The 23,854-nt window shown below is 31.8% G+C and overlaps 1 protein-coding gene and 1 long non-coding RNA gene across 2 annotated transcripts; both read left to right on the top strand.

Moving 5' to 3' along the window:
* Positions 1–3,070: 3,070 nt before the first annotated feature.
* Positions 3,071–3,856, top strand: LOC105788364 (uncharacterized). Its single transcript, XR_001131980.2, has 2 exons — positions 3,071–3,283; positions 3,584–3,856. It is a non-coding gene; the product is annotated as an uncharacterized LOC105788364 (long non-coding RNA).
* Positions 3,857–15,051: 11,195 nt separating this feature from the next.
* LOC105788369 (uncharacterized) lies at positions 15,052–23,565 on the top strand. Its single transcript, XM_012615250.2, has 18 exons — positions 15,052–15,314; positions 16,258–16,353; positions 17,308–17,390; positions 17,569–17,653; positions 17,743–17,829; positions 18,151–18,212; positions 18,300–18,493; positions 18,581–18,641; positions 19,005–19,182; positions 19,735–19,773; positions 19,880–19,941; positions 20,055–20,091; positions 21,385–21,434; positions 21,551–21,617; positions 22,306–22,378; positions 22,868–22,947; positions 23,036–23,104; positions 23,306–23,565. Exons 1-18 carry the CDS (start codon positions 15,243–15,245, stop codon positions 23,363–23,365), a joined length of 1,455 nt encoding a protein of 484 aa, XP_012470704.1. The 5' UTR covers positions 15,052–15,242; the 3' UTR covers positions 23,366–23,565.
* The last annotated feature ends 289 nt before the right edge of the window (positions 23,566–23,854 follow it).

Below are 23,854 nucleotides of genomic sequence, written 5' to 3'. Positions count from 1 at the left end.
AGTGGTGAGTTTCCATTGGATGTCTTTTATTCTTTGAAATGATGTGTTTTGGAAGATAAGTCTATATATTCTCTAAATTTTCTTCTTATTGACGTTTCAGTTTTTCTCATCTTGGGACTTCCCATGCAGCTCTTATCTCAGCGATGAGCTAATTATTTTGAAGCAGCGTTCTTGCTAAATAATTGCTCTTCCAAATGTTGTAGCTTCTCTTAAGTTTCCGAGTCATGGGGTTGAGGACTTTATGCTTGTTGGTGAGAACCTTGTTCCACTAGGACATGAGTCATGGTTGGAGGTTGCGTGGCTGTGAGGCAAGTTACAACCTCTTGCGAACAATGAGCTATGTGGTCAAAAAGTCCAGGGGAGATACGCTAGACTATCGTTGAGTTGTTGTAGAAACTAGGGGAGTCGAGGCTGTTGAAGGGGTAATTCCTATTAGTGCATTGAGAATGACAGGGTTGGAAGCCAAGGGATCTTTCAAAGCTTTCATCAGCTACTCCAAAGTGGGGAGGAGGACGTTCGCATACTGTAAAGGGGTTCCTGTAAGGGTGGAAGAGGAAAGAATTTGAATGGTGTTCAGGCCAGTGGAAACTCTTTGAAATGGGTGGGATAAGAGTGTTGGGTGGAGGAGAGTGTTATAAAGAATGAAGGTGAGGAGATTGTAAAAGCTGAGAGTTGAAGGTAAGTTGACAGAGTGTAGGCTTGGTAGCTTTAAAAGTTGATCCCTTCTTCATCTTTCCTAGAGGTATTTATAGGCAAGGGTTCACGTGTAAGATGGTGTTAACATGTTAGACCTTATCATTTAATCATCATTACGGGACACGTAGGGGGATGTCTTCAATAGGAAGAGGATGTTTGTGACAAGACAAACCTTGTCATTCAGTTTGACTTGATGGAATAATGCAAATGAGCCTATGTAGTGTTTGATGACCAAGAACTTCATATTCCCAATAAAGATTAAGGGACTCAAGTGACAGATGACTCACACTTATCCAGATGATTACTTCAAAAGGAAGGCTTGTGGATGACCTCTCGGTTTACTGTTTGGGCGTCCTTCTATCTTGCCACATGTCCTGATAGGGATGGAGTATAAAAATCTCAAATTTGATCCCTTTATCCTTATTAAAATAATATTAGAAATAAAAATTCAAATTTCAAAATCCATCGGCGGCCAATGATGATAAGGTCGATAGAGAAAGTGCCATAACTTTTTTAATTAAGCCAAGTTTAAATAAATATACACGGTGTTGTTATTATACTTAAACTCCATCCAAATTTAACTTTGAATCTCACCAAATTCCATAATCACTTGTCTTACGGTTGTAAAAGTTGGAATTACAATGGAACAACAAGGTAATGTTTTTCTATTTTATATATATATTATCTACGTTATAATATTTGAATAATTATCGGAATTAATATAATCAAAGTGAAATCAAGATAAAATTTTACATAATCCCAACTTAAACCAGAAATTAAATATAAAGAAAATCCATGTAAGGGAGGTCAAACTCGTATTTAATTGATGCATATTATATAGTATATTTGATGCCTTGCTTTTATGTTTTAAGAAGGAAATCGTTCCAATTTCAATTAAATAATTTATTAAAATTTAAAAAATAAGAAATTTAAATATTAGTTCAAGTAATATTCTATCTCAATTTAATCAATTTCGAGTGGTTTGCTCAAAAATCGATCTAATTCTTTTTGTCGAAACCATTTTTTTGAAAACAAAAATGTTATCGACTTTAAAAAAAAAAAACAAGATTTGGAGTCGCCACCGATCATTTATTAAGGTGTGATCGGCTCACCAAAAAAAAACAATTCTGGTCTGCAAAGTTTGAGAAAACAGGTTCGGGAGTCAGTTACGCACGAGGAAGGGTTAGCACCCTCGTGACGCCCAAAAATCGGTACCAAATTTGATTATTTTATGTCTTAATGTCGAAGATTTGAAAAGATTTTAAATAGAAATTTTTAACCCGTGAATGAATCTAAAATGATAAAACATTCTCATTTCAAAGAAATAAAACATCACACCCAGTAAGTTAGGGCACAATATTTTATATCTTCAAAATACCGAATATTGCTTTTCGTTTTAAAAATTCTTATTTCGAGATGGTAAAATGTCACGACCAGTAAGTTAGGACACGACATTTTTGGATTCCCGAGAATAAGCTTTTATATGAAATTTTTGTGAATTTATTACAAAATAAATACTTGGTTTTCTAAATTCATCGAAAAATAATCACAATCCAGTAAGTTAGGATACGATCTTTCTCGAGAATCATGATTGCCAAATATTTAAGTTTTTTTAAAAACGATCTTAACGCTTTGATGGAGCCCATATATATTCTCTTTAAAACATGATAAAATGCTCGTGCATATATATGTATACAAAAGTCACGAAAATGAATCAATAATAAAATATACATGCATTTAAAAATAATAAACATAAAATGTATAAACATAATATATTAGCAAATTATGAAAATATGAATATATATATATATATAAAAGTGAAAAATATTTTTATTATAACTTTGAATAGCGTATAAATACGTGTATTATAGAGAAATATATATATAGGATTAAAAATATGTAAAATATATAAATATTATAAAATAATAATATATATACGTATGTATATATGTATATAAAAACTATGAAAATAAAACAATAATAAAATATATAAAAATATGCATAATATTAAAAAATGTTTAAATATATATATATACATACATATATTAACATACATGCGTGTACCTATAAGTGTAGTAATAATATATAATATAATTATAATTATAATAATAATAGCTAATAATACAATAATAGTGAAAAATATCAAAAGGTCCAATTTAAACTTAAAACAGAAATTCGGGGCAAATTTGAAATACATAGAATGCAAGTGGACCAATTAGAACACGCAATCAACACTAGAGGACCAAAAGGGAAATTAATCCCTTCCCCTAGAACACTGCGCTGCAACATGGATTAAAATGAATCAATTATAAAGCATGCTATAAAAATATGGGGACCAACTGCTAAAATAACCCATCAAGGGTCAAAATAAGCAAATCCATGCCATTAAACGGCACCACTTTTGTATGCTGTATAAAAACCATTTAAAAACCCTTCTTTTTTTTTTTAAACCTTAGGTTATTCCCCTCTTTGGTAACAGCAGACTCAGGGACTGCTTTCTTTTCTTCTCTGCTCTTCACCGAAATTTTCCCTTTGTCTACTCCGATTCAGACGAAGCACAACAAGGCATTGACAACGGCCACCACTGGTAAGAACCACCTCCTTTCCTCTTACTTCATTTATTTGTTTTTAAAAAAAACAAGATAGAAAATAAAAAGAACGAAACAGACAACAGAGAAGGAAAACAGTGCCCACAAATTACCTTCAAACTTATTTCTGGTTTTTTGGTCTCGTATTCCTTCAATATTTTTTCAATACCAATTTTTCTAACCCCTATTACAGAAAAATCTTTGCTTTTTATAACAAAAAAAACCCACTAAATAATAATAAAAAATCAATAAATAAAACTCTATTCTGTTATTTTTACATCTATTTCCGTTTGGATCAGTTTTTTGCAGGTATGAAGGTCATGGAGGATGTGCGCAAAGTGCTGAACGTGGGGCGATGTTGAGGCGTGGGTGAGGTTGCCGCGGCTGCTGATTTTGCTGTTAGCTATTTAGGGTTTGCTATTCTTTGAAAATTTTTGGGCTGTACAGGGTTATTAGTTTGGTAATGGGCTGTTAGTATAATTGGGCCCGGGCCAAAATGGCCTATTACACTTTTATTCAAACTGGTATACTAAATGATTCTCGTACCAATCAATTCAGTTCAATTCTAACCATCATGTTATTTAATTATTTTATATATTATATCAAAGCCAAGTTTAATGGATGTATGGACCTTATCACAAGCACAAAGGAGTAGAAGCTAAAGTAGTCTTCAACTCTTTCAAGTTAAAATGTGGATATTATCCATGGAACGTGCCTGCCTATTTATTATTCAGCCAACACCCCCTACAAACCACTCATTCTTTCGCCAAACTCAAATTATTTTCTTACATATTCAATTTTAATTTAATTTTTTAATATTTTATTATCTATACTATATGTAATACCAATTTTTGCCCGGCCCGTTAAAGGAAAAAACAAACAAAAAAACCCAAATGTTTCAGCCCAATTTTGCTAAGCCCAAAAGCCCCATCGACCCAAACTATCAAAGAAACCCTAGGGTCAGCTTCTCTGCCTCAGCAAGAATCGCTTCACAAGACCATGCTTGTCGATCCCAAGACATCGCGCCCTCGCTGCCATGAATCTCGCAAGATCGACCAAGACCTTCCCCACGTTTGTACTTGCAATAGCAAACAATAAACAAAGAAAAGGAAGCCAAATAGAATAGCAAAAATCGGGCAATATAATGCCAGCAAATAACAGAATAGATGGGTTTAGATTTTCTTCTTTTCTATTTCGGCTATAAAAGCCCGATTTTAATCTGTAAATGGGGGGACATTTTTTTCAGTGTAAAAAAAGGATAGATAAAGAGGCACACAAAGAAAATACTGAATAAAAGGATTTTTTTTTTAGGGTGAATCGCATTACCATTTTTTTATTTTATTTCATTTTATTTGTTTTTTTAATAAAAATAAAAGGGAGAAGAAGGACTGACCTGGCCTTGTCGCGTCTGCTCCCTCTTCCGTCTTGATCGGAGGCTTGAACGGCGATTGAAGCCGTGGGGGGGTTCTTGAACGGCGGCTGAGAAAAGAGAGTGAAACTCTAGCAGAGGGTGTTCACTGCTGTTTATGGTTTTAAAACCAAAAGGAAAGTGAGTGTTTTTTTAAGGAAATTTTGATTTTTATTGAAACTACTGAACGGCGCAGCTTTACCCAAGCCTTGACCATGCAGTGACCCGGCCGGAGGGGAGGATCCGCTCTCAGCTAATTGGGGAATTTGCGCAGTCCTCCCTTTGCAACGCATGCCAATTAAATCATTTTATTTGTTTTAAAATTGGGCCGCATATTTGATTTTCGTTTCAATTCTGACCCTTTCTGCGCAGCGTTTTGGAGGTCTGGGTAAATTGCTTGATTGGTCCCCCTCCTATTACGCGCTTTTGAATCTGCTCCCTTGTCTTTTTTATTTTCTTTTATTTTTGAAATCAAGCATTTAAATTTTGTTTGTTTGCAATTCAACCTTTAATCTTGTATTTTAGATTATTTTTTTAGCTTATTTAATTAATATTGTTAGTATTCTTTTTTATTATTTTTACTATAATATTATATACTATTATTATCATTATGCTTATGTACATGCGCATATGTATGCTAATATGTATACATTTTAAAATGTTTTAAATATATATACTTATTGTGCACATGTTTCATTATTATTTTGTTTTCATAGCTTTTTGTATACGTATAAATGTATATATTTTGAAGAGATTTTTTTAAAATACATACATATATTTTTGTGCATACACGTTCTTTGTATATATACTTTTATTTATTTTTTCTTTCAAAACTTTTTTCTACTTCTGTAAATATTTGTGTATTTCTATTCAATTTTATGTATATTATTTTTCACTTTATTTTACAAATGTGTATCTTTATGTATATATAGATATGCATACACATTTTAAAATCCACACGCTTCCCATACTTTACAATCCAAAATACACATTTTTTATAATAGATATATATACATTTTTATATTGTTTTTTAGTCCTTTTAAACATTTTTATATACTCTATTATTTATATACTTATTGCACATATATACATAAGTATTTTAATATACATATACATATCTTCATATTTCCAGTACATATATACTTATACATTTTTTCTTATTTTTGTAAATATATACACATATGCATATCTTTATATTTTTTATTTATTTTCATACTCATACATTCATGCATTTTTTCCATCTTTTATGTATCATTGTATATGTGCATTAAATATATGCGTACACATGTTTGCAAATTCTTGGTATATTGTATTTGTATATATATTTGTAAATATTTACGTATATATACTTTAAATTATAGTATCTCATGTCAGATTGTATATTAACTCTTCAACATACCCTTTTGAAAATGTATTTTGGTTTTAACCTTTCATCAAAGTTATTTTCTTGATTTAAAGGTTTTTTTTGAATAAAAGCATTTTTGGAAGTTTGAGATTTTCGAGGGAAATTGAGCCCTAACGTATTGGTTTCTGATTTTCTTTGTCAATCCTTAATGACCAAGAATATTTTTTATTCAAAATGCATAAAAATCATTTTGGGAACTTAACTTGTTGTGCCCTAACGTATTGGGTGTGGCATGTTACTTTCTCGAAATGAAGATTTTCAGATAAAATAAAAGTGATATTCAAAGTTTGGGCATTATGAGGAATTGTACCCTAACGTATTGGAACTCGATTTACATACATGACTTGAACAATTGATTATCCTTTTCAAATTCCATCATTTGAGTTGATTTTAAAATCTTTTAACTTTCGACACAAAAGACATCAAATAATCAATTTGGTACCGATTTTGGGCGTTACGAGGTGCTAACCTTCCTCGTCATGTGAATCGACTCCCGAACCTGTTTTCAAAATTCGCAGACCAAAATAGTTTTTAAGGTGGACCGGTCACACCTTAATAAAGGATCGGTGGCGACTCCAGTTTTATTTTTAAAAGTCGACAACTAAGTTTTCAAAAAACGGTTTCGACACTATATATAACATATGGTCTCAAGTATTAACCAAATACTAATTTAGATAAGTAATGATTAAAACTCCATCATTTTTTACAAAATAATAACATTTTAGAGTAAACTACATTAGTAATCACCTAACTATGTTTTTTTCTTCGGTCATCCAACAATAAAAAGTTACAAAATGATCATCCAATTATTCAATTTTACCTTTTTGGTCACCAGTTGGTTGACATAAAATAGAAACACCTAAAATCTAATACAGTTAAGTGACTAAAAAGATAAAATTAAATAGTTGAATAAGCGTTTTGTAATTTTTCATAATTGAGAGACCAAAAAGAAAGAAAACATAATTGAGTGACTATTTTTAACTTTTTATAGTTAAGTGATAAAAAAACATAGTGGGTGATTGCTAATATAGTTTACCCTATTTTTATGGTGGTTTTTTTATCTTTTATATTTCATATAAAATCTATAAAAAATATTTTAAATCAACATACAATGAAATTTGAACACAAACCATTATAATTTACAAAAACTTAACTTTTGACAAAAAATAGCTTAACTTTATCCATTCAACTAAACTCTCATTTACTTTTAGTATAAAATTTTTAGGATAATATCAAATATTGTACCCGTATTTTCATAAAATGTCTAATGTGATACTTGAATTATTAATTTTGTCTTATTTGGTACATGTACTTTCATAAAATGTCCAATATGATACATATACTTGAAAATATCTAATATGGTAACTGAACTATAGATTTGTATATTATTATGGTACTTGGAGTCAACACCATTAGTGAATGCTAAACCAGCCAATTAAAATTCAACATGTGGAAACTTTTCTTTTTTAAATCATCAATTATACATAGATAATATATGATTAGGTGAAAACTAAATAAAACAAAAAGATTAAACTAAATTTAAAATTTTAAAACAAATAACTAAACCTAAACCACATATAGTTAATAAAAATAAGTAAATACTAAAATTATGTAAGTAAAAACGTCATATTTTCCGTTAAAGTAAATACTAAAGTCATTCTCCAAAGAGCTTTTCATTTGAAATCAAGTTTCTTTCATATGAAACTTTAATTGCAGAAGCTTGATCTTGATTTTCTTCAAATTTTCTTTCAAAAACTTTACTTTCTTAGCTTAATGAACCCAAACATTTCAAATGCAAAATTTGAAGAATCTCATGATAATCAAAATCAAGTTATTCAACCTCCCATTCAAGCTCAATTAATCATGCAACAGACATAAATTTTAGGAAACTTTACCTTGTATGAATTTGAGAAATTTTGGAAACTTTAAAGCTTTTAAAAATTTGAAGAATGTTTGAGTTAAAATTGCTAGACTAAACCTAATACTATTTTGCTCTTTAAATCTCCTCTAAGAAAAATCTCAACCAAATAAAATGATTTTTAAAATTTATTTTAGTTATTTTTTAATTTAATTTAATTCTATTCCATTTTTTGTTTTATTTTTATTTTACATAATGTTATATTATTCATGTGGGATGATGATTTAGGAAAAAATTCACCTGTCGAATCTTCATTGATTGGTTTAGTATTTACTAAATGTGTTAACTTTAAATACCATAATAACAGACATATTGATACTTCAGATATCACATTAAATATTTTCAAAGTATAAGTATCACATTAGACATTTTACTAAAGTACAAGTATCAAATGAACCACTTTAGTTTTATCGTGTAATGGAATCCGATGATCCTGTGGTCTATGTGGAGGAAAGCCAGTGGGAGGTTGGAAAACATTATCAAATTCCTACAAGAGATTGGTCAATGCAGAGCTTGAGCTGGATGGTGGTAATGATAATGTCAATTGAGCAGAAACAGATAGCATCATAGGACAAGGGCCAGCGTCTAACAAACTAAAATTCTTAGAAAGCTGGTCACCCGACACCAATTGAAGACTCCAGGTGGTATGCCTTTGAGTAAACACTATTGGTCCTGGTACTGAAATTGCATGGTCAAACGGCTAAAATTCCATACAACGGGTCCCAATGAAGACAACCATTGAACCCCGAGTACTAAGTCACAGCCTTTGATTGGTAAAACCAAAAAAATTATATTGAATTGGAAGTCTTGAATTGTCCAAGTAACTGATCTGCACAAACCTTGAGCTAACAGTTTGTCACTACTAAGCAGTGAGCACCTGTAGTCTATCTACAGAAACTATTGATAGCTTCAATTTCTTAGCTGATCGAGAGTTAATGAAATTATGAGTGCTCCTTGTATCTACCAGAAGTATCACTTCCACTTGACTGATGTGGGCTGCCAGTCTCATAGTTCGGAAACCTTGAGTACCCTGCATTGCATGAAAGGAAAGGACTAGAGAGAAAGGAATGACATCCGACTCATCTATCTCCAACTGTTCTGAGCAGTCCTGAAATTTCTCAATGGTTGGACTCTTTAACGTTTCAACAGTAGTGGTTACGGAGTTGACCACCAGTTGATATAGTTGTGCCTTGTTGCACCTATGGCCGGATGTATACTTAGAAGAACACCAGAAACACAGACCCCGTTTTCTCCTATCGTCTATTTAAGTTTGTAAAAGAGATTTAATTGGTAATTTAGAGTTATTAACAACTGATCCCCTTGTCGCTTGTGTGTTAACATTAGAGCTGAAAACTTTAGACCCTTGAGAAGTTGAGTGCACAAACCTGGTACCCTTACTGTGAGAACTAGAAAACATGGTTTTTGAATACACGGACCATTCATTCAATAGGATGTGCTTCTTAGAGGTCCTTTTCAAAATGGTTTCGACCTGTCTAGCTACCAGATATCCATCAACAAGATTTTGAGGTTTAAAGAGCTTAAGATATTGACTGACCTTAGGTTGTAATTGCTGATGAAGATACTCAAGGCATGCCATTCAGGAAGGTGTATTTGGTTTAGTAAACTCACAAAACGATCATGAAATTGATCTACGGTGCCTTGTTATTTGAGAGAGACGAGTTCCTCTATAGGATCTTGATAAATATCAGACCCAAATCGAGTTTGTAATCCACGTGAATAGATTTCCCACGTCAACTGATGCAAGCACCCTTGCCACTGCGCGAAGAAATGATGCCAGTTCAAGGCCTTACCCTCCAAATGTAGCATGACCAATTGCACTTTGGTATGGTCGTCTACTCCCTCGGCCTCAAAAAATTATTTCGGTTTGGGCCACCCCCCTGAAATCAGTACGATCAAACCGAGGACATTCATATCAAAACTTTTTAACCTTGGGTTCCAAGGACGTGCAATGTGCAAAAGGCCCTACAAGATCGAGATCTAAATTAAGTGATAGTATAAGAGAGTGACGAGGAGGAAAACTAGGAGGAGATTCTCCTAGTATTCCCTTCCATTTACTCTGATGTATACTGCCATTTCCCCCATGCTGTGGTTGACCAAGGAACTGCTCGAGCACGGAGTACAACTCAGACCTTATATCACCCTTAAATCCTTCCTGAAACTCCTTGAGCCGTGTGTCCAGTTTGGCATCAATTTCGACTCGTAGCTGAGATAATTCCTGCTTAAGTTGACCCATTTCCTTTTGCAATCTGGTGGTGACGCCGTCAATACGTACTGTCTCTGATACCTTTGTGATGATCCAGAAAATGGTAGAGAATTTTAATAGAAAGAGAAGAGAGAATCTAAAAAGATGAAAGGAGAAAGATAGAATAATTCTTCTTTTCTTTTCATAACTGTTTTCTGCCTCTTTCCCTCATGATAAAGGGGACAAATAACCAATTAAACTGGCATCAGTTAGCTGTCATTTATTTCCCAAAACGGTGTGTTTTACTACTACCCAATACGTGTCGTTTGACTCATGAACTCGACCCCTAAACGGTGCGTTTACATTATGATAATTAAAGAAAACAAAACTAACATTAACTGACATAACAACAATTAAAGAAAGATTAACAGTGAATGTTTTAACCCATAACAAATATATTAATCTATTAAAGTAATAAAAAAATAAACGTTAAAATGACCAATTGAGTTTTATTTCGATTGACATTGACATTGTTGCTAGTGCAAGAGGACGTAGGTTTGAATGCGTTGAAACGCAGTATTCCCATATTTAAAGGGGTGGAGAGGGGTTATGGACGATTAATGTTGAAAAAAATTAGAATGAAATTAAATAATAGATTTAAAATTTCAAATTTTCAAACCCATTATCCACAAAAATAAAAACAAGTTTAAATAAAGAATATTTAAATGCAAATAGTAAATAAAATATTAACATTCAAATCCGTAAAAAAAGACTGGTTTATAATTTAAAAAAGAAAAAAAGGATGGGAGTAGATCATGGTTACGTGCTGTGAGTACAAATAAAAAAACAAAAGACATAAGTTGAGTTAATAAAATAGTTAGGAAGTTCGTTTTAGTGATTGAGTTTAGAATCTTTAGTCGTCGACTAATCAGTCCCCAATTATTTTTATAAGCAACCTACGTATTGTTTAAGAAGATATGAAAGCGGAACATATTAAAAGCAAAAGCCGAAAAGGCATATTTATTTAAGCTCTTGTTTTGGCATCTGGTGTTTGTTATAATGGTGGTCTTATTAGCCTCGACGGTTGCCGATCTTCACACTTTTTCCCTCTTTCCACCAATATTACCACGCTTTCCCTGCTTTGTTTATGTTACAACTTTTTGGTAAAAATGCTTCCTTGCTCCCTCTTAATTTCAATATTGAGCAAGTTGGTTATTCTTAGAATGATCGCAGCATGTTCTCCATGAATTATACACAATTTTGATTTTTATGATAACAAATTTAGCCATTGATGTTTACATGTTCTGTTAATTTGGTCATGATTTAACAAATTTAACCTGCAACATTTATACATTATGGTAAATCCGGATCAATTTGATAGAGTGTGTGAACTTTGAGTGCTAAATTTGTTATTATACCGATTAAAATTATGTACAATTGACAGAAAAATATTAAAGTCGTGATTAATTGCTTTAAGTTGTTCACTTTCAAAATTGATAGGGATTAAATTGCTTTGTTCTTTTCTTTTTTTTTATAGGGATCAATTTACTCAATAAAGAGACTAGAGAGGCCTTTTCACCAAACATTTTGTAAGAAATTAACAGAAAATTTTAATATTTTTACCCAAATTAACTAACCAAATAAATCTAGAGGAGAACCAATATATAATTTATGCTTAAAATTCCATAATCAATTTTTTCCAACATAATTAAAGTCTCATTAGTTAATATTTTCAAATATATGAGAGGATTTATCTTTTTTTAGATATATCAACTCAATATATTATAAGTTTTGAATTGGTCCTCAGAAGGTTTTTTTTTTTGGGTAAGAGTAGTACTTAAATTATTAACTTTGTTTCATTTTATCAAGAAAATGTATGCATCTAATAATCATATGTCATGTGTTACATTCTTAATTGGTATTATTTTTAAATTAAATTGAGACAAAATTTGGTAGTTTAAATAGTTGATATAAATACGAAATTTTAGTCTTTTGAACGCTTTTAGATTTTAATAGTTAAAATCCTTTATCCAAGATAAATAGCTTATTTATCATTGTGTATTCATTTATCTCTTTTATTTTTATATATTTGGTTTTGTAAGTTTTATCATTAGACTATAAATACAAGATTTAAGTCAACAATAAAAATATAACCAAAAGTTATATTCTCCATAAATTCTTCTTCTTTTTATTATTATTTTATAACATGTTATTAACATGAGTACAATCAAATGTAAATAATTCATGGAATATCATATATCTTTCATTATTTTTCACCTAATGTTTTTAATGAGAAGATGATGGTGAAATATTTAATCTCAATATAGATTTTGATTATTGTTGTGGATCATAGAACATATAATTGTATAAGCAAGAGCAAAGTTTGGATTTAGTGAGTAGTTTCGACATATTAAATAGATGTTCTAGTTATATTCCTTTGCTATATTTAAATTTATATAATACATATAATATAATTTAACATCTTTAATTATTTCAATCAAAATATTAAACTTAAAAATACCTATTCTAACTTATCATATCAAAATATTTCTTTTTGCATGATGAGAAGATTTTCAAAGAAATCCATGTCATCATTTTATCCTGAATTAATATTAGGGCTAATGTTATAAAATATAATATATGAACGAAATTAAATTCAAAATGAGACATAATAGAGGAAATAAAAAAGAGATTTGACTATTACCTTATTATGTAAAACAAAAATCTAGCAGCTGTCGAGAGAGGAAGCTTTTCTCATCAAAAATTTAAAGTCTAAAATGTAGTTATATATACAGTTAATTTTCTCTTTAGCTCAGATTTTATTTGTTACACAGAGGTGATTATTATACATATATAATGGTATGTGTCATAGAGATAATTATCTTGAGCTTACAATAAAATTTATATCGTAAATTTTCATCAAATAAAGACAGTAAGAATTATATTTAAGAAACATGAATGAAACCAACAAAATTGAAAGATGTATAGCATGTGCGTGTATTATTACTTTTATGCATCTTTTATCTTATATTCTTTCATATGATTAATTATAAAGTCCGTAAATCTAACAAGTTGAATTAATCAATATGAGTCATCAATTTAAATTAACTAACTTATCACGAGTTACTAAATTCAAGTAATCAATTTATAAGCTTATGATATTCTAAATTCATAGTAGAATATTTAATTAGAGAACTTAATAATTTATTGAATTGATGTTTTTGATGAATTATTGAATCGATTTTTTAATTTCACTCATTGAAAATAATTTTCATTTAATAAAATATGGTTAATAGATTTCCTCACGTAGAATTTACTCATTTCATTGAAATAATATTTTAATTAAGATTATTTTTATTTAATAAATGGTAATTAATAGACTTGCTTATATGAAATAGCTATAATTTTAGTTATAAGTTTAGACCATATGTTGTTATAGAAAACTAATTTAATAAAGAACGTGCTTTATAACTATAGATGTTGCTATTATAAGAGAAAAGTTGTTATAGAGAGTTAAAATAAAATATTAAAATTTGATTCTTCTAGAAACTTGGTTGTGACAACGAGTGATTGTTATAGAAAGGGTTAACTATAATATCTTCAAATATTTATTATCTTAAAATTGATATTTATTTTATTATTATAAAATTGAAAATTAAAAATAAATATTGGTTAAATTCAAATAGTTTTAAATGGTAGTAGATTTTTCCTTAATCGTTTGAATCAAGTTCGAACCTCAAAATTATCACAATTGGAAGGGTTTCACCTGAATACCATTTTTGGCTTGAGTAAGATTAATCTTATACTGTAATTATGACATTTATGATTATACCAATAATAATAATTTAACTTCAAAACCAAATCAAGTATATTAATTATAAGACATAATGACTTATTTGGCCCTCTAACTTTACAAAAAAATCATTGTAGCCCTCCATTTAATTTTTCACCTCTTTTAGTATTTAAACTTGCATTGTTCGTTAAATCAAACCAAAATGGATGGAAAAGAACGTTAACTTTGCTAATGTGCATTTACGCAGCAGTCCACATGTATACCATGTTAGTAATTAATTAACTTTTTAAAAGTTTAATAATATAAAAACATTTCATACTTTTTATGTTTTTGAATTTTTAAAAATTAAAAAATTAATTAATTGCTGATGCGCGTCAGCAAAATTAGCAGACGTTAATTTTTCTATCTATTTTAAGGTGGTTTGAGAAACAATATAAATTTAAAAAGTATAAGATTGGTGAGTCAAATAAATCATAATATCTAAATACAAATTAAACCAAACTCAATAAAAGGGAGAATTACGGCATTTTATTTTGTGAATTGCACCACTTACACGACAGTGGATTTGAAATGGATGGGTATAAAATTTAAGATTCTATCTTTGTAGTCATAAACCTCTTCTCCCTTTCCAATTAATTACTTGTATAAAAAATAAAAAATGATTGATGGTATTTTCATCCGAAATTGGATGGATGGGCTTTTGGATCTTCATAAACCTTTACTTTTTACATTTTTGTGTAATTGAATCGGATCTAAGTGGTGCATGTGCAGCCACCACTGACAAAAATCAGGGGTGTAGACTCACGCGCTACAGAATCGCGTTTTCTCTCTCTCACCTACTGACTTGCGTCCACACAATATACAGAGCGCAATCAATTCAAGAGAAATAAAAACATTACCCAATCAAATACTCCCACGTGTACAAATCCTTTTAGTCGACATAGTTGATTCTCCGGTGGATCCACCAATCAAATGATAAGACTAAAACACTGGATTGAATCTCCTTTACATATAAAAGCCGGCCCTTAGTCAAGAAGATTCTTTCTGAAAAGAAAAATGCCGGGGCTGGATTACTGAAGAACTCTCAACCTCTAAAAAAAAAAAAGAGAAGATTTTATACTTATAAAAACGAAACGCGATGCAGTGGAATTTCTCTTCGCATTCGGTTAAATTTCAGTTTCCCTGTTGATACTTAATTTTTTTCCGTATATTTCCTTTTTGTTTCGTCACAATGTCCGGCGAAACGGCATCGTCTTCCGGAATCATCTTGGAAGGAATTGATGATGTGGAGGACTACGTTTGGGTGAGTACTTTTTGTTGTTCTTATGATTGTTTGGATGTTGAGAAAATGTAGGAAAAAGAGTATGAATACTGAATACCATTGCATTTTTTTTTTGTTTTTTCAATGATTTAATTTAATTTTGATCTAATCAGAAAAGTTTTTAGTTACTTTCTTTATTAAGGACTGAATTTAGGGTTATAAAGCAAGTTAAAATTTACTTACTATTTTTATTTTGAACAACAGCGCGTAAAATCTTAGTATTAAACGAAGTTGATCCGATTTTATGAGGTCTGAAAATCCACGAGTATATTTTCTGTTGTGTTATTGTTCTGAAAGTTTTTGTACTTTCACTTTTTAGAAATTAGAGAGCTAAGAGTGAAAGAAATAATGAACTTTTAGTTTCCTCCATTTTCTTGGAGATCAAACAGTTGTATTCTTTTCTTTTTCATTTAGTCCGTTAAAATTGTTTGTTTTGATTGTGGTTATCTTAGATTTGTTTGGTAGCTTGACAACTATATGTGAAAAGAACACAAATTGTATCTGTCTTATTTATTTGTTTCCTCTTTTACTGTCTGTTTGGTTGCTGAAAATTCCTATGAAACTAGCATAGTAATTGAAATTTCGTTTATTTACTCTATGAATATGTTACTTTCTACTGGAAATATGTTTTAACATTATTAACACATTAACTTTTGGTAAAAAAAAAAGAAGAAGGTTTATTATAGGTTACAATGGCTGTAATGACTGCGCCATAGCCAAAAAATAAAAAAAGTGATGATCTGCCCCTTTGATGTTTGCATTTGGTTGGCAGACCTTGATAAATATAGGAGTTGAGGTTTTAGTTTTATCTATGTGTTCTCATACAATTTATGAAAATTATACTGTAGGTATTGTGCATATTTGCAGAGAGTTTTTGGTTTTAAGACTATATTTGCGAATTAAATTAACATTGACTGAAGTGTAGGCCAATGAAGGAGTGGGGTTTTGGGACCGATATCGTCATGTTTATGATCATGTGGAGAATGGAAATCAAGCATTCCGAGAGAATCGTTTTGAAGAGGTTAAATTTCACTTTGCTTAATGACTCATTTTATTTTAATTGCTTTCTTCCATTTCCATCCTGTTGATGTTTAATAAAATTTATTTCATCTGGCATGGTTGTTTCCTTCTTTGAGTTTCTTTGCATTTTAAACTAAAAGATATCTCCAGTAAGGTACTTTTATCTCTTCAGTTCTTGACAGTGGACATGCAAAACCAAATAGTTTGAACCTTGAAGGGCTTTCATGTAGTTTTGCATGTCTTTGGGTACGATTGTTGAAATATGGACTTGTGCCTGTATCTTGTTGTGAATGTCTCACGTCTCTAAAGTTACAAGTTGCTGCTATAGAAAATATAGATTTTCTAAATTTTCATAAAGAAGATTGGTAGAATTGCTTGGACTAGAATCTTTAACTTGTGATTGTCTAGCATTATTATTGCTATGTTGGATTTTGGGGGGTTGGGGGGGGGGGGTTCTATTGCATTCTATCTCATCGTATCACATTCTGTTCTGCGATATTTGAGAATCACCATCAATACCTCGGTGTAGGTGTCTGGGATAATCCTTTGTTCCATAGTCCCGGGGCTATTTACAACCACCCAATTAAGAATTCTCAGATGTACTAGAGCCCATTGCCCACAATAAACTATTCATATCTGTTTTACCCCCCCCCCCCCCCAAAAAAAAAACACCTATATTTGAGTTTCTGATCTCTGGTTACATAAACTGCAGATATGTTAAGAACCATGGGTTGGCTTCTTTTTTTCTTCCATTAGGCTTCTTTCTTATCATCATTTGGAATAAAAATCTGCATATGCATATATATGACATTAAAAGTTTGCTCATGAAGTGCCCTCAGTGTTGTTGACTAAAACAACAATAGCTAAGTTTTAATAAGAGTTATATCTCTCTTTACTTCTTGTTGTTGTTATTATTATTATTGTTCGTTTTCTGACAATAGTGTACTTCATATAGGCAATCAACAATTACACAAGGGCCAGTAACATGAAACCTGGTGATCCTATTATTCTTGGTAACAGAAGTGCTGCCTACATGAGGTTAGGTTTTTTCAATGGTTATTATCACTGTGTTCCAGAGAAGTCTACATAAATAGATACAAATACAATATACAAGAATAAGCATGTATATACATTTCCCTTTTATTTTTATCCGATATTGTTTGGCATTCTTTTAACAAGTTGTGTCCTACCTACTCAATCACGGTTGAGAATGCAGGATTAGTCTATTTCTGAAACACAGATCTCCGACGGCTTCTGAATATAGACCATTGAGTGGGCTGGATATGACCACACTAGCTGAAGTATGCCTGTTGCATTTCTTTTGGTATTTTGGATTATATCACCATTACGGACAGTCTGAAAGAGTGGAACTTTTTGGCATGTATTTCAGCTTGCTCTTAAGGATGCTGAGAAGCTAATGAGCTTGCAGAATGATGCAGTGAGGTCCTACATCCTAAAGGCCAATGCTCTCATTTTGGTAATTAATAGATTGCATTATTTTTTTTTCTGGGACAAGATGTATAAAAAAGTGTCCAGGATAAAGTCATAAGGGCCTCTTCTTTACATTTCGTTATACTTAATTTACACATGAATACACATATATGCCTATTCTGTCTTGGTTTCTGAAGCATTTTATTTTTGTTTTGACCATGTAGTTTAGACATGCACATAAGGGAAGGTCCAGGCTAAAAGTCCTATGGGCCTCTATAGTTTCATCTAATTTGCTTAATTTACCCATGCACATGCATATGCCTATGCTGTCTATGTTTTCTGAGCAATTGGTGTTTTTACCATGTAGTTGGAAAGATATGAGATGGCACGGGATATTATTCTTTCTGGCCTTCAAGTTGATCCTTCCAGGTAGTTTACAATATATTTAAATTTGACATCTATTTATTAGAAATTTTACTTGCGATTCTGAATGAAAATTTTCCTGGTAATGCATAGTAATATTCTCCAGGCTTCTCTTCGGAACTTAGAGAGAATGCCATCTAGTTTGATTCGGACTAGAGGCCATGATCGGCTGGAACGTACTGATGACTTTGATTGCACACTTTGTCTGAAGTTACTATATGAGCCTATAACTACACCCTGTGGGCATTCTTTCTGTCGTTCATGTTTATTTCAGACAATGGATCGTAGTGAGTTTTTGCAGTTGTTGATTATGAATCTATCAGTACTTTTTTTATGACCATTCTATATTACTTGACGTTGTACTAAAATGATAGGCAACAAATGTCCATTGTGCCGAACAGTGCTCTTCATTAGTCCTAGAACATGTGCAATCAGGTAAGCTGCTCCCCTGCAGTTATTGATTGAAGTGCCTTTGTTAGAATAATGAGAAGGAACCATGAACTGCTTCTGATGCTGTTTGCAGCTAGCTCATGTAATTTGTTGAGAAGCAACCATTAATGCTTCTATGTAATGACTAGTTTAATATTTCCCTTTTATGTGGAGGCTGCTGTTCTTCTCATCTATTTAATTACTGGTCATATCTGCATAAGGTCCATGCTTATTGAGCGCAGGATTTTCTTCTATCTGAACTTTTCTTGTTCTGCTGTTTGCTAATTTGCTGGCTTATTCTGTGAAAGGTGTCAATACAGCTTTACCAAAGTTTCTATTTGTTTGACTATTATTAATCAATTTTTATAGTGTAACGCTAAACAACATCATACAAAGAATCTTCCCTCAAGAATATGCTGAAAGGAGGTCAGAGCAGGACAGTCTGATAAATTTTGGTAATGATCTGATTCCTCTTTTTGTCATGGATGTTGTCATCCCTTGTCAGAAGTTTCCGCTCCACATATTTGAACCACGCTACAGACTTATGGTGAGTTTCATAGACTTTCTAATCTTAACTGTTTATTATAATTTCAAGAAAAATGGGCATGTTACCATGTTGGTAGTGCAAAATGCTTTGATGCATATGAGCCATTTGGCAGAGTTACCTTTGTTCTAAATTTAAGTTGTGTTGTGTTTGCTAGCAAGTTCTGTCTGTCTCACAACCATTGCCTTTTTCCTTTTAACATATTTTGGCAATTTTAAAGATATGAGAAAAACTCTGAATGTAACCATTTGGAAGAAAAAAATTTGTCAAAAATTATATAATCTTAAATATGGCAAGGCTTACTGCCTAGTTAGCCTGGTAGTAGTTTCTTTATGATATATTTAATTGGTCTGTTTTTCTAGTTTCCTCTGGAGGAAAGCAATAGCCTTCATTCTAGGTAGATGCTTAACTTGGTAATAAGCTGTATGCGTGTTTTGGTCAGCGGAAGTATAAGTTAGCAATTTTAGTCACAAGGTCATTTGAAGCTGATTTAGTTCCTGTGCCTCAGAGGGGTTGCTTTTGGATTTGGATTTACTTTTATTTGCTTGGAAACAGGTCAGGAGAATAATGGAAGGGAATCACAGGATGGGAATGGTGGGCTCTTTTCTTTTTGGTTCTTTCTTGTTGTTAAGGCATGTTGAATGGCCAAAAATTCCTCACAGTTTTTTCCCTATGTTTTGTTGGTCCATTATATTTGTAGGTCATCCGTGACCCTGCTACAGATGCAATTGCTGATTTTGCTTGTGAAGTGGAGATCACAGAGTAAGTGGCTTGTAGGCCTTTTTTTTTTTTTAATGACCCTTGCCACATTGGTTATGCTGGAGAATATTTTGTTTTTTTAACCTCATGCTCTTGTCACATTTCTAAATATGTAGGTGTGAACCTCTTCCTGATGGACGCTTTGTTTTGGAGGTGAAGCATTTTCAACTTTTGTTTGCCTTTGATTCATAGACATTTTTTCTGCATTATGTGTACATACATCTTTTATTTATGTCCATTCCTCCATCCCAAAATCTTGTTCACCTTGGTAAGGAATAAATTTTAAAAATAATAAACTTAAGTCTATAAATAAGATGTTAATTCTAGCTTGGTTGTAGATGGGGTTTTAAGTTGTCCACAATAGGAGAAATGTTTAAAAGTTGTTAAATAAATGTTTCATGACTTCTCATTGTGGACAAGTAATGTTTGGATATATGAACAAATAATGCTGTATTAGTTTTCATGCATCTAAAAGAGAGCATCCCTTCAAATCGGATGACTGCATTTGTATATTGGCTGCTTACTAGCTTTGGTTCGGTTATAAGTTCTTAAAATTGAAGTTCCTTCTGTTTTTAGTTCTTACTTCTGCATCGTGACAAACTTTTTTCTTCTAAATTCATAAGAGTATTTACTTATATAACTACGATAAGCCATTTCCTTCCTTTTGATGCTTTCTACGAGTCACTTTCCTTTCATTTGATGTAACAATAACCATAGCCAATTAGCCATTGCACATTTGCCAGGATTTACGTGGGGAATCATGAAATCTGCTGATTGTTTTGGAAAGCTAAACTACAATTGGGTTTTACTAGATACAAACTTCTGTAGCCTCTACAACTCTCCCAAAAAGGATGAAAAATTTTGATTGCTTCTATTTGAAGGGTGCTTGGAAGCATAAACTATATTCTAGTTTGGCTCTAGTGGATATATTCACCAAGGAAACACATGGAGTTTTACATATTACAGCCTGCTTTAGAAATTTCTGCAGGTCGAAACACTTCCTATGTTGCTTTTTGACAGCTAGATTAGATAGTCATGTCCTACAACAGCAGACTTGTCTCCTAGAATTGTCTTTTTATTTTTATAACACATTACTACTAAGGATTTAGGCGTCTTTTAGTTATGAGAATCAGAAAGAAATCGTGATTCTTTTTTTGTTCCAAAGATTGATCGAATAATATATTTGTATCTTTCTGATTCTCTAGATTATTTAGGTAGTAGCTGAGCCTGTAAAATTAACAGTCTCATACAGAGCTTTTTGTTCTTTTGGGAAATGATTGATGGTTCAGTCTTGTGACAGAACAGTCTCCTCTTCCATGCTTATGTTGGATGATTGGATCTGAACTCTTTAGAAGTTTCTTGCTCTTAATAAATGTTCATATTATATTCTAGGAAAAAGAAATGATAGAAGCATATTCATATTTATATAAACCAAATGGTATGCAGATTGAAAGTCGACGGAGATTTCGCATCCTCAGATCCCGGGATCAAGATGGGTTAGTTTTCTCATCATTGGGTCATGTATATTGCATGCCTTTAATCAAAATTTCCAATTTTCATACCTACTTGAATTTGTTGTCAGACTTCATACGTTTGCAATGTTTAAATGCAGATATCGCATGGCAGAGGTTGAGTGGGTACAAGACATTCCACCAAGAGACGCAACTGATAGAGAAGATGTAATATCACCTCTGTTCTTGTTTCCCACCTGTATTATTTTATCTAATTAGTTTCTGAAATGATAAAATGAAGAAAGAATATTAAATTACAGAAAACAATAGACTGCAAGGGGGTGAAATTTTCCTCTTTTCAGTTTGCTCTTTTTACATTAGGGAAGCATCTTGGGAGGAATAGTAGCCACTTTTTACCTCCGAAGGTGTGTGGATTTGTATTTAATAGAGCTTGTATGTAAGGTAGCAGTGCAATTGTTCGTCATCTTCTTTTCAGTAGCCTCATGGTGAGACAGTTGTGGTCTTAGTTCATGGTAGTGGCAGGTTTAGGGCTTGGAATGGTTGATGCTTATACATACCGAAGTAAAGTGGTAGATGACATTTGCTCCCAAATCCAAGTAACATAGAAGAGCATCTGCTGGGGGATAGAGTATTGCTTAGCAAAGCTTTTAGATACATGAGTTAATAACTGTTTGATGCCTTATTTTAACTCTTCACTATTTGAAAATAAATATATTTTTCATATTGATTTGTTACTATTGGTTTTAGGATGAGGTCATGTCATTTTATGCATTAAATTATGATAACCTTTAATGTCTCGATACAAACACACCCACCTTGTGTTATTCGTATTGGATTTTATATTTTAAACTATGTATATATTCCGAATTAGTGAAATGTTCTTTGATACTTGCAGTTGCAGGAGTTGACAAATAATGCAGCAGCACATGCTCGGTCATGGTTAAGTACAGTAAAAGCATCAACACGTGGTAAAACTCTTTTCGTATAATATTTTTAGAATTAAAAATCCTAACTCAATTTGTCATTTCATTATTGTTAGTTCTCCAGTACAATCCATTTAAATACAAATTAATGGGAAATTGGGCTATGGTCTTTTGTCATTTTCTGCCCCATTTTTTGTGGCAATTTATGCGATCTTTTACCTTCTTATCATGTATTAAGATGGGCAAAAGTTCAAATACTTGTGTCAAAATTAAGGTTTAGGTTCTTTTTTTTTTAAATGATGCTTTTATCTATGCTATGCGTGTCTGATTTGGATATGCTTAATCTTTTCCATGATTTCTATGTATTTGGAGGGTTCTTGAGGATCATATCTTAGTACCCTTATCGAAGTGACATAGGTTTTCACCTTGTTGATAATCCACTTTCTTCGGAGTTTTTAAGTGATGTTTGAAATGTTATGGTTAAAAGATTTTTCTTTATTATTACTGCAATTTGATTTGAATTACTTGACACAGATCGAAGAAAGCTTGAGGCAATCTATAATGTCGAAGCAATGATGCCCAATCCACAAGATCCAGAGCGGTTCAGTTTCTGGGTACGGTTCTTTCTTCCATCAAACATTCTTTTAGATAATTGCGGTTTAGGATTTAGTTACAATTTAAGGACTTATACCACTGGTGCAGCTGGCTACTCTGTCTAATCGGAGGCCTTCAGAGAGATTAGAACTCCTTCGAATCAGAGACACAGCAGAGGTAATGATTTTCAACTATAAATCTTATATGGTAAAACCAGGTTTGCTTTACTAAATTTTGTATATTTGGAAAATGAGGATATGCATTTGTAAAAAGTGAAGCATGATGGTTTTGGTAAATTAGTTGTTCCGCTCCCTTACATTTAAATTTCTTTGAAGTGTTTAAGAAGGGCTAACCAGTTAATCCTTTTAAATCTTGCAGAGGATAAGGAGGGGTCTAATATACCTGGGAGCAGAATCACCCGGTTGTAGAGTACAATAAGTCAGTTGTAATTTTCTATCAATACATTTCGCACAATATTCTACCTTATTAATTTAAATTCCATTCAATATTCTTTGGGGCCGCATAATAAAAGATGGTGTGCGGAGCCCTTCTTTTTTGTTGTAAAATCAATATATTTTGAACCCAATTTCGCTAATATCGGTTGTAATAAAAATAATAGTATGATGATTATTTGTTTACTTTTAAACTCTTTAACAATAAGTTCTAATTTTGTATCTCTTGAGAATGTAACTCTAAACTGTCATCAGTCTTCACACCAATTGCGCTGCGGTTTTGCTGAAGCAAAACGATTATCGAATGCGTAGAATTGGATATAATTATGTTTTTCGGAATTCGACGAATGATGTTATCCATCGTAGTTCGGTTCGGTTAAATTCAATTACTAGATTTATTTCATATTCTCCTATAGATCATTTTAAATTTTTGAAATTTAAATTTTGATGTAAATGACAGTCGTTACTTCGTTAA

This window comes from Gossypium raimondii, chromosome 7 (genome assembly GCF_025698545.1).
Source record: "Gossypium raimondii isolate GPD5lz chromosome 7, ASM2569854v1, whole genome shotgun sequence".
Classification (NCBI taxonomy): domain Eukaryota; kingdom Viridiplantae; phylum Streptophyta; class Magnoliopsida; order Malvales; family Malvaceae; genus Gossypium; species Gossypium raimondii.
Note: the sequence above shows the minus strand (reverse complement) of the source record. Positions and strands in the feature narration are given on the sequence as shown.